Here is a 17,775-nt window from a genome sequence, read left to right as displayed (position 1 = left end):
GTTGGAGGTCCCGCAGGATCAGTTGGAGGTCCCGCAGGATCAGTTGGAGGTCTCGCAGGATCAGTTGGAGGTCCCGCAGTATCAGTTGGAGGTCCCGCAGGATCAGTTGGAGGTCTCGCAGTATCAGTTGGAGGTCTCGCAGGATCAGTTGGAGGTCTCGCAGGATCAGTTGGAGGTCTCGCAGGATCAGTTGGAGGTCTCGCAGGATCAGTTGGAGGTCTCGCAGGATCAGTTGGAGGTCTCGCAGGATCAGTTGGAGGTCTCGCAGGATCAGTTGGAGGTTCCGCAGGATCAGTTGGAGGTCTCGCAGGATCAGATGGAGGTCCCAGCAGTCGGGAAGTCGTCCCTCACCCAATGGATATGGGATAACTTTCAAACTTGAGAAAACCCCTTTAAAAAAAGAGATGTGGAGGCTCCCGGCTGTCATTTGCATTCTCAGACTTATCCCGGTAAAAATGCAAATTCCTCTTGGTTTCCATCATATTTTTGTCTTTTTTTTCCCCCCACATTTGGGTACAGATTAACCCCTTAAGGACCGGCCTTTTCTTTTTTTTCGTCCAGTTTTGCCTCCCCCCGGATATCACATCACCTTTATCTGTTGGTTGCGGATTGTTCTATGGATACAAAGTGAGGTATATACAGTGTACAGATACAGACCATCACTCGGGGATTTATTCTGCAGGTTTCATGTCATTTCTTTTGATTGATGTGTATGCTTTTGTTATACCCGCGGTGACACTTTCTTTCTAAATGAGAAAAATCTTGCAGAAAAGATTTTTCTTCGTTCTATTTTTTTTATTTACTGTATTTTTCAGTTTATAAGACGCACCTCAAATTCAGAGCAAAAAAGGGGTCTGTTTTATAATCCAGTGGTGTCTTACCGGAGGGGGCAGCAGTGGTGGTGGGGCAGAGGCACAGGAGGCGGGGGCGGTGGGTGTCCCAGAAATGGTCAGTTGTGCTGGGGCTGCTGTTGCGGCAGTTGTGCTGGGGCTGCGGGGGTGGTGGTGGCAGCTGTGTTGGGGCTGCAGCGGCGGCGGCTGCGGGCGGTGAGGGCTTCAAAGAAATGGCACATCTGCGCAAGCGCCACCTCTGGGCGCCATTTTCCTTGGTCTGCTGCTGGGAGATCAATGGGCTGGAGGTGGCGCGTGCGCAAATGAGATCTTGAGCAAAGAGCTCCATCTTCACATACGTCGACTCCAGGTGGCATTATTTGGAGTCCTCACCACCTGCCCCACAGTGCCAGTCCAGCCGCTGGAGACCCCGCACAGCTGCCCCAGCACCAGAGACCCTGCACAGCCGCCTCAGCACCAGCCACCGGAGAACCCGCACAGCCTCCGCAGACCCTGCACAGCCACCGCAGCATTTCCTTGGCCTCTTGCAACCCCTCTCCACCACTCCCCGGTAAGCTATACTCAGATTATAAGAGGCACTCCTCAATTTCCTCCCAAATTTTTGGGAGGAAAAGTGCATCTTATAATCCGAAAACTACAGTACTCGTTTGTCCTCGGGGTCCTCATCTCTCCACTCGAATCTCCTGACTTTCTGTGCTTCACATGTTTACACCTCGTCGGTTATTTATCTGAACAGAGACTCAAGAAAAATGACGAAAAGTAAACGCTTTATTCACATTATTAATGACACAAACCACAAATACAATGTCCCATCCGTTATAATTCACGCGCTATAATACGCCAGACACGGCAATCGCTGCTACAGCTCTCAGCCGGCGCATAGAGGCGGCATCGCTCACTGCATTTATTTAAAGAAGGGATTGCAATACACCCTGGAAGACACGTAGAGGACGGCCTCAGAATATTTTTTTTTTTTACAATTTTAGAAAAGAACTGGCTAATGATAAATGTCCAATGTATCCACAGGTGCAAGGCAGAATAAAAGACAATAGATCCAGCATTTCGGTCTTCAATAAAAAGATTTTTTTACTGGAGCATTAAAATCAAACAATAAAGAGCATGTAGGATGGAAGTTTTCTGTATAGGGCACTGTGTATCCATGAGTGGGGACTTTGTCTGGAACGCGTCGGCTGTGGTTGGACTGACTCAGAAACATGCGCTTTATTGTTTGATATTAATGCTTCAATATATAGTTTTATTGCAGAACGGTGTGATGGATCTGTTCCCTTATAGTCTACAGTGGTAAAGACTAGAGACTAAGGGCAGGTGATTGGGTCTGTGGGTGGGTGGCTGCGTATTTCTGCTTGCGTTCCAAGGCCTGAGGAACAGTTGCCACCCCACTGCCTCTTGCGGTGCTGCGGACCCCTCCCCTTCTGCTCGGCTGTCCTCGCTCCGCATAGCACCTCGCCATGTTGGGTCTGTGACTTCATCATCCACCACCTCGTCTTCCACTTCTGCATTCTGGTCCTCCTGACTTGTAGACTTCATATGACTTGTGGCAACTGAGTCTCATCATCATCCACCTCTTAAGACAATAATTGCTGTTCCCCGCCTTCACCTTCGGACCATGGCTGCTCAAATATTTGGGCATCACCGCACATGATCTCCTCATGTGCCGCTTGAAACGGGCAGGTCGAGAGGTCAGAAGAAGCAATCAATAAAAAGGTAAAGAGCACCTGGGAGTGTCCAAGTGTGGGGTCACTTGTCTCCTGGGACTCGCCATGGTGGGAGGAAGGAGGATCAGGGTGAGGATTTTGTGGTCCAGACCCCGGGCTAGTCAGACTGGACCAGTGGAAGACAGGGTGGTGCTGGGAAACAGTTCTCGCACTGTTCTGGCTTCAATAGTGGGGTCCAGCGCCCCCCTGCATCGTGGAACAGTAACCTAGCTCTCGTGGATGAGTGTGTTTGCCGTGTTCTCGCAGCCGGCACAATTTCACCTGCCCCTCGGCCTCCGCGTGCACCACCATCAGCAGCACGTCCACTTCCCTGTCCCTTACCACAGGCATTGCCCATATTAAATTAGGTAGATGCTAGGAGCAGTATTGATAGGGACTAGAATAGAAGTGGGACTGAAAAGGACTTTTGGTTTTACGTTGCAGAAGCTAGGACTGTAAGGCAATAATCCCTGCCTATATGCCTTTAATGGAAAACGCACACACTGTCCCTTCTCCAGCAGCTCTCCTTAGTCCCTACAGTGTTTTCGGGGTAGAGTGTGTGGAGCATGGCGTCTCTGGGTCTTATATAGACCCAATGACACCGGCCAATCACAGCAATGCCAGCAGCCATCATTATCAGGCAATCCCTACATGTTTAGTGGCTGCAAAAACAGTTGCGAAACATGCGAGCGCGGCCTCAAGCATGGCGCCTGATCACAAGCATACTCGACTGAGTACCGCGTACTCTGAGCATACTCGCCCATCACTACTGATAATGTAATGTTAAGGAAGGTGCAATGCATAAGGTGTAGATTGTTGTGTAGAAAAGTAGGTAAAGGTTAAGTCTGCCCAGCAACAGGCAGCAGGGACAGAAACAGTTAAATGTGGGGACTAGTCCACCCTGGGAGGGATCAGCTGACAGGGAAAGGATGAGTTATTCTAGATCTGACCAGCAACAGGTAGCAGGGACAGAAACAGTTAAATGTGGGGACTAGTCCACCGTGGGAGGGATGAGCTAACAGGGAAAGGACGAGTTATCCGAGATCTGACCAGCAACAGGTAGCAGGGACAGAAACAGTTAAATGTGGGGACTAGTGCACCCTGGGAGGGATCAGCTGACAGGGAAAGGATAGGTCATACTAGATCTGACCAGCAACAGGTAGCCGGGACAGAAACTGTTAAATGTGGGCACTAGTCCACCCCGGGAGGGATCAGCTGACAGGGAAAGGATAGGTCATACTAGATCTGACCAGCAACAGGTAGCCGGGACAGAAACAGTTAATTGTTGGGACTAGTCCACCCCGGGAGGGATCAGCTGACAGGGAAAGGATAGGTCATTCTAGATCTGACCAGCAACAGGTAGCCGGACAGAAACCGTTAATTGTTGGGACTAGTCCACCCTGGGAGGGATCAGCTGACAGGGAAAGGATAGGTCATTCTAGATCTGACCAGCAACAGGTAGCCGGACAGAAACAGTTAATTGTTGGGACTAGTCCACCCTGGGAGGGATCAGCTGACAGGGAAAGGATGGGTCATGCTAGATCTGACCAGCAATAGGTAGCAGGGACAGAAACCGTTAATTGTTGGGACTAGTCCACCCTGGGAGGGATCAGCTGACAGGGAAAGGATAGGTAATTCTAGATCTGACCAGCAACATATAGCAGGGACAGAAACAGTTAAATGTGGGGACTAGTCCACCCCGGGAGGGATCAGCTGACAGGGAAAGGACGGGTTATTCTAGATCTGACCAGCAACAGGTAGCAGGGACAGAAACAGTTAAATGTTGGGACTAGTCCACCCTGGAAGAGGTTAGCTGACGGGGAAGGACGGGTTACTCTAGGAGTCAGTGATGGTCAGAGTGAGTGAACGTGACAGACTTATAGTGGGTTGGGCAAGAAGGTCACATACTGTGGGTGGTTTGTGGAAACTGAGCCAAGGAGACAGAAGGCAAGATAGCGTGAATCTCACAGGGTGTGAACAGAGACCTAGAGACCGATCCTCGAACAGTCTGGCCCCAGAGGATAGGAGCCGGAGGACGGATTCCTTACATCCAGGCCCGGTGTGAGTCATCATCCGGTCCTCGCCAGCTGACACCAGCGGCAGTATGCAGCCTGCAGGGATTCCCAGCCTACACGGCCGCAGTCCACACACCCCGCCAGAACCAGGCATTTCATGTAACGTGCCGGGGCGTCCCCCGCCCACGACTACCGCCCCGCGCCACTCTACAGTAGAATTCCAGAAAATGTCACAAATGTGCGCTGTGAAGAGCGAGAGCGATGACCCCCAGTTATAGCGGGGAGCAGTAGATGGCGCCTCCTGCGCCACCAGATAATGATGGAGCGGCACTGCCACCTAGAGGCCATGTTTAGTAACAGTGCAATCTTCAGTATCTACACTGCACGTATTGGGAATTGTTTACACTGAACAATAGTTTGTGTATTTATTTTTTCCAAATTTGTAGTGTTTTCGCTCGTCTTTATCCTCACCTATAACCCGAACCCTTCCCTATCATCTTCCATAACCCGCATTCATCCTCAGGTCTCCTCTCCTGCTGCCCCTATTCCCTAGGTTTGGCTACCTCACTGGCACAGACGTGTTAATACTGGCACTGTGAGCGGGTGTAAGCTGCGGACTGTGATGTTTCAATATTGTGCTGATAAAACCTAGCACAATATTTAAATGCCGCCACATGGTGACACTGTATTGTAATATGGCCCCACATCTGACTGCACACAGCTGATACGTGGAGGCCAGATCCTCAATATGTAATGGGCCAGGTGTTATATAGCACCGGACCTGGGCCATGCTGCTGCGGCGCTGCTTGCGGTCAATATGCTACTTACTACTACATATATTATGTGCAGATATCAGAAATAATAATAATATAATAAATCATATAATATAATAATATTACGTCACACGGATCCTATAAGTTATTAATGAATGACCCCTCCCCCGAATCCGAAGAGGGAGCCCATCCTATATGTGTTCAAGTATCTGAAGAACCAGGCGCCACCTGCTGGTCACAAGGTGGAACTGCTACACGAGGACATGGAAGGCGGAGCACAGCCATATACTCTGGTCACATCCAAAGCTGCACATAACAGTCATGTGTCACTGCCGCCCCCTGCTGGATTTATGGGAAATGCAGAAAGGTATAGACACCCGTCCCCATCCAGAGCCGCAGGAGTATACGGTATATACAGGGAATGTCCGCCGTGCGCAGTGATCCGCGGACCGGTCCGTACATTCATGGATGATACAGTACTGGGATTATGGGGGGGCCCCGGGGCCCGAGGTCACAGCGTCTGAATGGACGTAGATCAGCAGGCTGGCCGTGCTGCCCCTGAAACACAACACGTTGTAGAAAATGTCATCACACGCACTCTGCTGCTGCAGAACCTCTTTATATCAGGCCCTCGCTGCCTCAAATACTCACCAGTGAAAGGCGGTGTTTCCATATGTACATTTCACATCATCCCAGGAAACCTAGAATAAAGAGATCACACATAATACCGCCACATACTGCACACTGATGATACAGGGGACAGGCTGCGGGCACAATTCACATTACACACATAATACCGCCACATACTGCACACTGATGATACAGGGGACAGGCCGCGGGCACAGCTCACATTACACACATAATACCGCCACATACTGCACACTGATGATACAGAGGACAGGCTGCGGGCACAGCTTACATTACACACATAATACCGCCACATACTGCACAATAATGATACAGAGGAAAGGATGCGGGCACAGCTCACATTACACACATAATACCGCCACATACTGTACAATAATGATACACAGGACAGGCTGCAGGCAAAGCTCCCATTACACACATAATACTGCCATACACTGCACAATAATGATACACAGGACAGGCTGCAGGCAAAGCTCCCATTACACACATAATACCGCTACATACTGCACAATAATGATACACAGGACAGGCTGCAGGCAAAGCTCCCATTACACACATAATACTGCCATACACTGCACAATAATGATACACAGGACAGGCTGCAGGCAAAGCTCACATTACACACATAATACTGCCATACACTGCACAATAATGATACACAGGACAGGCTGCAGGCAAAGCTCACATTACACACATAATACTGCCATACACTGCACAATGATTATACAGAGGACAGCCTGCAGGCACAGCTCACATTACATACATAATACCGCTATATACTGCACAATAATGATACACAGGACAGGCTGCAGGCACAGCTCACATTACACCGCCACCTACTGCACACTGATGATACAGAGAACAGGCCGCAGGTACAGCTCATATTACACATAATACCGCCATACACTGCACATTGATGATACAGGGGAAAGGCTGCATGCACAGCTCACATTACACACATAATACCGCCAAATACTGCACATTGATAATACAGGGGAAAGGCTGTGGGCACAGCTAACATTATACACATAATATTGCCACATTCTGCACACTGATAATACAGGGAACAGGCCGCGGGCACAGCTCACATTACACACATAATACCGCCACATACTGCACACTGATAATACAGAGGACAGGCCGCGGGCATAGCTCACATTACACAAATAATACCGCCACATACTGCACACTGATAATACAGGGGACAGGCTGCAGGCACAGCTCACATTACACCGCCACCTACTGCACACTGATGATACAGAGAACAGGCCGCGGGTACAGCTCACATTACACATAATACCGCCATACAATGCACATTGATGATACAGGGGAAAGGCTGCATGCACAGCTCACATTACACATATAATACCGCCACATACTGCACAATGATGATACAGAGGATAGGCTACAGGCACAGCTCACGTTACACCGCCACATACTGCACACTGATGATACAGAGAACAGGCTGCGAGTATAGCTCACATTACACAAATAATACCGCCATACACTGCACACTGATGATACAGGGTACAGGCCGCGGCCACAGCTCACATTACACACATAATACCGCCAAATACTGCACACTGATAATACAGAGGACAGTCTGTGGGCACAGCTCACCTTACACACATAATACCGCCACATACTGCACACTGATGATACAGGGGACAGGCCGCGGGCACAGCTCACCTTACACACATAATACCGCCACATACTGCACACTGATGATACAGGGGACAGGCCGCGGGCACAGCTCACCTTACACACATAATACCGCCACATACTGCACACTGATGATACAGGGGACAGGCCGCGGGCACAGCTCACCTTACACACATAATACTGCCACATACTGCACACTGATGATACAGGGGACAGGCCGCGGGCACAGCTCACCTTACACACACAGGAGTCATTGAAGAAATACCATCCCTTGTCCCTGCAGCTGTGAATGTAGGAACTGAAGTGACCACAAGTCGCCGTCCCAGAGTGCGCGATAACCGCGAAGAGGCGATACTGTATCTAGAGAGGAAATGGCAGATATCACATATCACACATGGGGGGAGAGATACAGGCTCAGCAGACAGTATCACACAGGAGAGGATTAGATACACGGCTCAGCAGACAGTATCACACAGGAGAGGATTAGATACACAGCTCAGCAGACAGTATCACACAGGAGAGGATTAGATACACAGCTCAGCAGACAGTATCACACAGGATTAGATACACAGCTCAGCAGAAAGTATCACACAGGACAGGATTAGATACACAGCTCAGCAGACAGTATCACACAGGAGAGGATTAGATACACGGCTCAGCAGACAGTATCACACAGGATAGGATTAGATACACAGCTCAGCAGACAGTATCACACAGGAGAGGATTAGATACACAGCTCAGCAGACAGTATCACACAGGACAGGAATAGATACACGGCTCAGCAGACAGTATCACACAGGAGAGGATTAGATACACAGCACAGCAGACAGTATCACACAGGACAGGAATAGATACACGGCTCAGCAGACAGTATCACGCAGGAGAGGATTAGATACACAGCTCAGCAGACAGTATCACACAGGAGAGGATTAGATACACAGCTCAGCAGACAGTATCACACAGGAGAGGATTAGATACACGGCTCAGCAGACAGTATCACACAGGAGAGGATTAGATACACAGCTCAGCAGACAGTATCACACAGGAGAGGATTAGATACACGGCTCAGCAGACAGTATCACACAGGAGAGGATTAGATACACGGCTCAGCAGACAGTATCACACAGGAGAGGATTAGATACACAGCTCAGCAGACAGTATCACACAGTAGAGGATTAGATACACAGCTCAGCAGACAGTATCACACAGGAGAGGATTAGATACACAGCTCAGCAGACAGTATCACACAGGAGAGGATTAGATACACGGCTCAGCAGACAGTATCACACAGGAGAGGATTAGATACACAGCTCAGCAGACAGTATCACACAGGAGAGGATTAGATACACGGCTCAGCAGACAGTATCACACAGGAGAGGATTAGATACACGGCTCAGCAGACAGTATCACACAGGAGAGGATTAGATACACAGCTCAGCAGACAGTATCACACAGTAGAGGATTAGATACACAGCTCAGCAGACAGTATCACACAGGAGAGGATTAGATTCACAGCTCAGCAGACAGTATCACACAGGATAGGATTAGATACACAGCTCAGCAGACAGTATCACACAGGAGAGGATTAGATACACAGCTCAGCAGACAGTATCACACAGGAGAGGATTAGATACACAGCTCAGCAGACAGTATCACACAGGAGAGGATTAGCTACACGGCTCAGCAGACAGTATCACACAGGAGAGGAATAGATACACGGCTCAGCAGACAGTATCACACAGGAGAGGATTAGATACACAGCTCAGCAGACAGTATCACACAGGAGAGGATTAGATACACAGCTCAGCAGACAGTATCACACAGGATAGGATTAGATACACAGCTCAGCAGACAGTATCACACAGGAGAGAATTAGATACACAGCTCAGCAGACAGTATCACACAGGAGAGGATTAGATACACAGCTCAGCAGACAGTAACACACAGGAGAGGATTAGATATACGGCTCAGCAGACAGTATCACACAGGAGATGATTAGATACACAGCTCAGCAGACAGTATCACACAGGAGAGGATTAGATACACAGCTCAGCAGACAGTATCACACAGGAGAGGATTAGATACAGCTCAGCAGACAGTATCACACAGGAGAGGATTAGATACACGGCTCAGCAGACAGTATCACACAGGAGAGGATTAGATACACAGCTCAGCAGACAGTATCACACAGGAGAGGATTAGATACACAGCTCAGCAGACGGTATCACACAGGAGAGGATTAGATACACAGCTCAGCAGACAGTATCACACAGGACAGGAATAGATACACGGCTCAGCAGACAGTATCACACAGGAGAGGATTAGATACACAGCTCAGCAGACAGTATCACACAGGAGAGGATTAGATACAGCTCAGCAGACAGTATCACACAGGAGAGGATTAGATACAGCTCAGCAGACAGCATCACACAGGAGAGGATTAGATACACAGCTCAGCAGACAGAGGATTAGATACACGGCTCAGCAGACGGTATCACACAGGAGAGGATTAGATACACGGCTCAGCAGACAGTATCACACAGGAGAGTATTAGATACACAGCTCAGCAGACAGTATCACACAGGAGAGGATTAGATACACAGCTCAGCAGACAGTATCACACAGAAGAGAATTAGATACACAGCTCAGCAGACAGTATCACACAGGAGAGGATTAGATACACGGCTCAGCAGACAGTATCACACAGGAGAGGATTAGATACACAGCTCAGCAGACAATATCACACAGGAGAGGATTAGATACACAGCTCAGCAGACAGTATCACACAGAAGAGAATTAGATACACAGCTCAGCAGACAGTATCACACAGGAGAGGATTAGATACACGGCTCAGCAGACAGTATCACACAGGAGAGTATTAGATACACAGCTCAGCAGACAGTATCACACAGGAGAGGATTAGATACACAGCTCAGCAGACAGTATCACACAGAAGAGAATTAGATACACAGCTCAGCAGACAGTATCACACAGGAGAGGATTAGATACACGGCTCAGCAGACAGTATCACACAGGAGAGGAGTAGGGTAAGTTCACACAGTGCGTTTTTCGCGGCGTTTTTGCGCGTTTTTCAGGTGCGTTTTTGGCCTCAAAACTGCATGACTTTGCTTCCCCAGCAAAGTCCATGAGTTTTCATTTTTGCTGTCTGCACACAGCGTTTTTTTTCAGCTGCGTTTTTGTGGTGCCACAAAAACGCAGCATGTCAATTATTCCTGCGTTTTCCACTGCGCTTTTCATCCATTGAGTGCAATGGGATGTTGAAAGACGCAATAAGAAACGCAAATAGCTGCGTTTTGGTGCGTTTCTAAGACCAAAAACGCAGCTATAAACGCAGGAGGTGGGTAGTAAAGTGACGTGTACAGGAAGAGGATTCCTTCTGTCAGTATATACAGAAGCGTGAATCCTCCCGGTACCGTCACCGCCGCTTCCACCTCCCGTCCTATGTATGCTGCCGTGTGGCGCCATGTTCGGGCGGGAGGTGGAAGCGGCTGCGAAAACAAAAGTGAACAGTAGAAAAAAAAAAAGTCATACTTACCTGTCTGCAGACTCCCGGTGCCATGCCCGCTCCCATCTCCTCCCGGTACCGCCGCTCCGGGTGTGTGCAGTCTCCCCGGGTACGTACGCCTGCAGGATGCAGGACCTGGCGATGGATCACCTGATGCAGTCACCTGACGCATCAGCTGATCGTAAGTCTCGGGCAGACGCCAGCGGCCGGCGGTTTCACCTATCAGCGGATGCGTCAGGAGACTTCATCCCTGATTACCGGCAGCTGCTGCAGCGATCGGACGGGATCAGACTCCGCTTCAGGAGCTGCCGGTAATCAGCACATAAGTGAGGTTTTATTTTTTTTTTTGCACTGATGCATCTGCTGATTGTATAAACGGCTTTTATACAATCAGCTGCTGTGTGATGTGATTCACATCCTAGAACCTGACACATCATCTGATCGCTCTGCCTTCCAGCAAACCGATCAGATGATATTGGATCCGGATTGGACGGCGCGGGACCCTTGACCCAGGATTACTGCGGAGGGGGGTTCTTTATTTCAATAAAGATGGAGTCACTAATTGTGTTGTGTTTTATTTCTAATAAAAATATGTTTCTGAGTGTTGTGTTTTTTTTATCTTTACTAGAAATTCATGGTGGCCATGTCTAATATTGGCGTGATACCATGAATTTCGGGCTTAGGGCCAGCTGATAATATACAGCTAGCCCTAACCCCATTATTACCCAGTGAGCCACCCGGCATCAGGGCAGCTGGTAGAGTTGAATACAGCGCCGGAAGATGGCGCTTCTATGAAAGCGCCATTGTCTGGGGTGGCTGCGGACTGCAATTCGCAGCGGGGGTGCCCAGAAAGCATGGGCACCCTGCATTGTGGATTCCAATCCCCAGCTGCCTAGTTGTACCCGGCTGGACACAAAAACTAGGCGAAGCTCACGTCATTGTTTTTTTTTAATATTTCATGAAATTCATGAAATAATTAAAAAAAAAAAGGAGACAGTATCACACAGGAGAGGATTAGATACACAGCTCAGCAGACAGTATCACACAGGAGAGGATTAGATACACAGCTCAGCAGACAGTATCACACAGGAGAGGATTAGATACACAGCTCAGCAGACAGTATCACACAGGAGAGGATTAGATACACAACTCAGCAGACAGTATCAGACAGGATAGGATTAGATATACAGCTCAGCAGAGAGTATCACACAGGATAGGATTAGATACACAGCTCAGCAGACAGTATCACGCAGGATAGGATTAGATACACAGCTCAGCAGACAGTATCACACAGGAGAGGATTAGATACACAGCTCAGCAGACAGTATCACACAGGATAGGATTAGATACACGGCTCAGCAGACAGTATCACACAGGATAGGATTAGATACACAGCTCAGCAGACGTTATCACACAGGAATAGTTGCAGTATCTCAGCAGACAGTATCCCGCGGTATCCGGCCCCGGTGTGTCGCTCTGTACGTTGCGCTCTTTCCTCGGGGTCGCTGTCGCCTCTCACCGTTTGCTGCTTGTCTTCGGGGAGACGCTCCGGGCCGAGGATCTCCAGCAGATCCAGCGTCGGGGGGAAGGAGACCGTCCTGTTGATCTTCTGGACCTGGGATCTGCTCTTGCAGAGACGCATCAGGTGGACGGTGAGCGTGCGCGGCAGAGAGCGGAGGCGAGGGACCTGCCAACAATCAGACAACCACAGCGCCATCATCAGGAGCTCCGCTTGCAGTCAGTGAATGAGCTGCCATAAATATCCGATACACGCGGCTAATCTGAGGACAGGGCCGTGTCCCCCCACCGGGTAAGAGGAAGCGGCCGCTGCCCCGTATCTGAACTACAACTCCCAGCATGTCCTGTCACCGCAGCCCGCCAGGGCCGGGAGGTGGGGATGTGCGCTGCGGTTACCTTCCTCACCCGGCCGTTCCTTCCACATTTCGGGCAGAAATTCTCTTCTTCATACGAGTCCTGGAAATATCTCCAGAGCGCCCGTTCCTAACAACCGGAGACACAACGGAAATTGGTTGCTATTGGCAACGTCTATTTTGCTAATAATGGCGCCCATGACGGATATTTTTCCCCGCAGTTTTGGCGTCTGACTCACCAGAGACAGCTTTCTATGGTATTTGGAGTGAGACACTCGGAGTGGGAGGGACACCAGGTCGCGATGGGCGCAGCTTTGGCGGTGGCACCTTTGGCAGGTGAGACGATCCTCCAGCGAGATGGTAAACAGCGAGCGCAGCGCCTCCTCCTGGACAAACACGGAAAGGGCAGATGTGAGGTGAACACATGTAGTCCCGAGAGGCGGCGACAAATGGGGGCGATGATTATTTGTAAATATTGGGGTATAATTACTCATTTTAGGTCAGGTTTATAAAATCTGTGTCTGTTGCCCGTAGCAACCAATCACAGCGCAGCTTTCATTTCATCAGAGCAGTTTTAACAATGAAAGCTGCGTTGTAATTGGTTGCTATGGGTAACAGAGACAGTTGTGATAAATGAGGCCTAGAGTGTCAGTTCTGGGGTGTCTGGTGATCTCGGGGAGCAATGCTGATAACAGTCAGATATTGGGGGTCTCGTGCTGAGGTGCAGAAATAATGGTGCGTTTCATGGGACTCAGTCCACAGACTCCCATCACAGCCGCCCCCCAAAACTGAGTGTTTACCAGGGGACGATCCGGCATGTTCTGCAGAAGATGATTCCAAAAGGAGGAGAAGACGTCGGCCACATCGACCTCGGCGAATACTACAAAGACAAAACCACAGTGCATTATGGGAAAAACGAGCGCCACCGAACCCCACTATAGTGCTGTGTACCCCCCTATAAAACAGGAGCCCCTCTATAGTGCTGTGTACCCCCTATAATACAGGAGCCCCTCTATAGTGCTGTGTATTCCCCCTATAATACAGGAGCCCCTCTATAGTGCTGTGTACCCCGTATAATACAGGAGCCCCTCTATAGTGCTTTGTACCCTGTATAATACAGGAGCTCCTCTATAGTGCTGTGTACCCCCTATAATACAGGAACCCCATTATAGTGCTGTGTATCCCCTATAATACAGGAACCCCACTATAGTGTTGTGTACCCCCCTAAAAAACAGGAACCCCTCTATAGTGTTGTGTACCCCCTATAATACAGGAACCCCTCTATAGTGTTGTGTACCCCCCTATATTACAGGAACCCCTCTATAGTGTTGTGTACCCCCCTATATTACAGGAACCCCTCTATAGTGCTGTGTATCCCCTATAATACAGGAACCCCTCTATAGTGCTGTGTATCCCCTATAATACAGGAACCCCTCTATAGTGCTGTGTATCCCCTATAATACAGGAACCCCTCTATAGTGCTGTGTATCCCCTATAATACAGAAGCCCCTCTATAGTGCTGTGTACCCCCTATAATACAGGAACCTCATTATAGTTCTGTGTATCCCCTATAATACAGAAGCCCCTCTATAGTGCTGTGTACCCCCTATAATACAGGAACCCCACTATAGTGTTGTGTACCCCCCTAAAAAACAGGAACCCCTCTATAGTGTTGTGTACCCCCTATAATACAGGAACCCCTCTATAGTGTTGTGTACCCCCCTATAATACAGGAGCCCCTCTATAGTGCTGTGTATCCCCTATAATACAGTAACCCCTCAATAGTGCTGTGTACCCCCATATAATACAGGAACCCCTCTTTATTGTTGTGCCATCCATTGTTTAACGAAAATTGCTATATCTATTCTCTAAATTCTCTTAACCCGAAAACTCACACGTCAGTTTGGCCATCAGAAGACATCGGAGAACCCGATATGGGGGCACGGCGTCCTCTCTACTGTCCTGCATGTCCATGAACAAAGCGACAAGCTCGTAGGGAAACCTCCTCTCTGCGGGAACATGGTCATCGGCCTCCCCGATCCTGCAGGAGACAAGTCATCAACCTGTACCCCGAGAGTCAGCGTCATTACCCTGTACCCCAAGTGTCAGCTCCATTATCCTGTACCCCAAGTGTCAGCATCATTACCCTGTACCCCAAGTGTCAGCATCATTACCCTGTACCCCAAGTGTCAGCATCATTACCCTGTACCCCAAGTGTCAGCTCCATTATCCTGTACCCCAAGTGCCAGCGTCATTACCCTGTACCCCAAGTGTCAGCGTCATTACCCTGTACCCCAAGTGTCAGTGTATGAGTGTGAACCCCTCTAATACACAGCATCGGGGAAAAGATTTCAGCAGGTGTAGAATAAATGCTGTAGAGCAACAATATTTAAAATACAGTATTTGGTGATTGCCCGTCTCCTCCGTCCTCAGTATTCAGTGACCGCCCGTCTCCTCCGTCCTCAGTATTCAGTGACCGCCCGTCTCCTCCGTCCTCAGTATTCAGTGATTGCCTGTCTCCTCCGTCCTCAGTATTCAGTGATTGCCTGTCTCCATCGTCCTCAGTATTCAGTGATCACCCGTCTCCTCCGTCCTCAGTATTCAGTGATCACCCGTCTCCTCCGTCCTCAGTATTCAGTGACCGCCCGTCTCCTCCATCCTCAGTATTCAGTGATTGCCTGTCTCCTCCGTCCTCAGTATTCAGTGATTGCCTGTCTCCTCCGTCCTCAGTATTCAGTGACCGGCCGTCTCCTCCGTCCTCAGTATTCAGTGACCGCCCATCTCCTCCGTCCTCAGTATTCAGTGACCGCCCGTCTCCTCCGTCCTCAGTATTCAGTGATTGCCTGTCTCCTCCGTCCTCAGTATTCAGTGATCACCCGTCTCCTCCGTCCTCAGTATTCAGTGACCGCCATCTCCTCCGTCCTCAGTATTCAGTGATCACCCGTCTCCTCCGTCCTCAGTATTCAGTGACCGCCTGTCTCCTCCGTCCTCAGTATTCAGTGATCACCCGTCTCCTCCGTCCTCAGTATTCAGTGATCGCCAGTCTCCTCCGTCCTCAGTATTCAGTGACCGCCTGTCTCCTCCATCCTCAGTATTCAGCGACCGCCCGTCTCCTCCATCCTCAGTATTCAGTGACCGCCCGTCTCCTCCGTCCTCAGTATTCAGTGACCGCCCGTCTCCTCTGTCCTCAGTATTCGGTGATCGCCCGTCTCCTCCATCCTCAGTATTCAGTGATCGCCCATCTCCTCCGTCCTCAGTATTCAGTGATCGCCCGTGTCCTCCATCCTCAGTATTCGGTGACCGCTCGTCTCCTCCGTCCTCAGTTTTCAGTTACCGCCCGTCTCCTCCGTCCTCAGTATTTGGTGACCACCCGTCTCCTCTGTCCTCAGTATTTTGTGACCACCCGTCTCCTCCGTCCTCAGTATTCAGTGACTGCTCGTCTCCTCCATCCTCAGTATTCAGTGACCGCCTGTCTCCTCCATCCTCAGTATTCGGTGACCACCCGTCTCAATAGTCCTCAGTATTTGGTGACCACCCGTTTCCTCTGTCCTCAGTATTTGGTGACCACCCGTTTCCTCCATCCTCAGTATTTGGTGACCGCCCGTCTCCTCTGTCCTCAGTATTTTGTGACCACCCGTCTCCTCCGTCCTCAGTATTTGGTGACCGCCAGTCTCCTTTGTCCTCAGTATTTTGTGACCACCCATCTCCTCCGTCCTCAGTATTCAGTGATCGCCCATCTCCTCCGTCCTCAGTATTCAGTGATCGCCCGTGTCCTCCATCCTCAGTATTCGGTGACCGCTCGTCTCCTCCGTCCTCAGTTTTCAGTTACCGCCCGTCTCCTCCGTCCTCAGTATTTGGTGACCACCCGTCTCCTCTGTCCTCAGTATTTTGTGACCACCCGTCTCCTCCGTCCTCAGTATTCAGTGACTGCTCGTCTCCTCCATCCTCAGTATTCAGTGACCGCCTGTCTCCTCCATCCTCAGTATTCGGTGACCACCCGTCTCAATAGTCCTCAGTATTTGGTGACCACCCGTTTCCTCTGTCCTCAGTATTTGGTGACCACCCGTTTCCTCCATCCTCAGTATTTGGTGACCGCCCGTCTCCTCTGTCCTCAGTATTTTGTGACCACCCGTCTCCTCCGTCCTCAGTATTTGGTGACCGCCAGTCTCCTTTGTCCTCAGTATTTTGTGACCACCCGTCTCCTCCGTCCTCAGTATTCAGTGACTGCCCGCCTCCTCCGTCCTCAGTATTCGGTGACCGCCCGTCTCCTCTATCCTCAGTATTCGGTGACCACCCTTCTCCACCGTCCTCAGTATTCAGTGACCGCCCGTCTCCTCCGTCCTCAGTATTCGGTGACCACCCGTCTCCTCTGTCCTCAGTATTCAGTGACTGTCCGTCTCCTCTGTCCTCAGTATTTGGTGACCGCCCGTCTCCTCTGTCCTCAGTATTTGGTGATTGCCCGTCTCCTCCGTCCTCAGTATTTGGTGACCGCTCGTCTCCTCTGTCCTCAGTATTTGGTGACCGCCCGTCCATACTATAATATGTAGTTGCCAGACTGTAGGGCAAGAAGTAGTTAAGTGTTGGGACGAGCCCACAATGGGAGGGGTTAGTTTATAGGGAAAGAGACAGTTCCTTCTAAAATGTTGTGACAGAAACGGACCTATAGTCTATAGGTCATCGAGGCTGCATGCAATGGGTGATCTGTGGCAGGAGA

General features: G+C 49.9%; 1 protein-coding gene across 1 annotated transcript in view; it reads right to left on the bottom strand.

The window, feature by feature from the left end:
• Positions 1–1,632: 1,632 nt before the first annotated feature.
• Positions 1,633–17,775, bottom strand: part of USP18 (ubiquitin specific peptidase 18) — a 35,205-nt gene continuing 19,062 nt past the window's right edge. Inside the window, exons 4-11 of the mRNA XM_075341959.1 lie at positions 14,957–15,102; positions 13,862–13,941; positions 13,301–13,447; positions 13,105–13,191; positions 12,710–12,877; positions 7,899–8,024; positions 6,006–6,055; positions 1,633–5,912 (exon numbers count right to left, since the gene is read on the bottom strand). Coding sequence (XP_075198074.1) covers positions 5,840–5,912; positions 6,006–6,055; positions 7,899–8,024; positions 12,710–12,877; positions 13,105–13,191; positions 13,301–13,447; positions 13,862–13,941; positions 14,957–15,102 — 877 coding nt within the window. The 3' untranslated portion in view covers positions 1,633–5,839. The remainder of the gene's footprint in view (positions 5,913–6,005; positions 6,056–7,898; positions 8,025–12,709; positions 12,878–13,104; positions 13,192–13,300; positions 13,448–13,861; positions 13,942–14,956; positions 15,103–17,775) is intronic.

Source organism: Anomaloglossus baeobatrachus, chromosome 4, assembly GCF_048569485.1.
Source record: "Anomaloglossus baeobatrachus isolate aAnoBae1 chromosome 4, aAnoBae1.hap1, whole genome shotgun sequence".
NCBI lineage: Eukaryota > Metazoa > Chordata > Amphibia > Anura > Aromobatidae > Anomaloglossus > Anomaloglossus baeobatrachus.
Note: the sequence above shows the minus strand (reverse complement) of the source record. Positions and strands in the feature narration are given on the sequence as shown.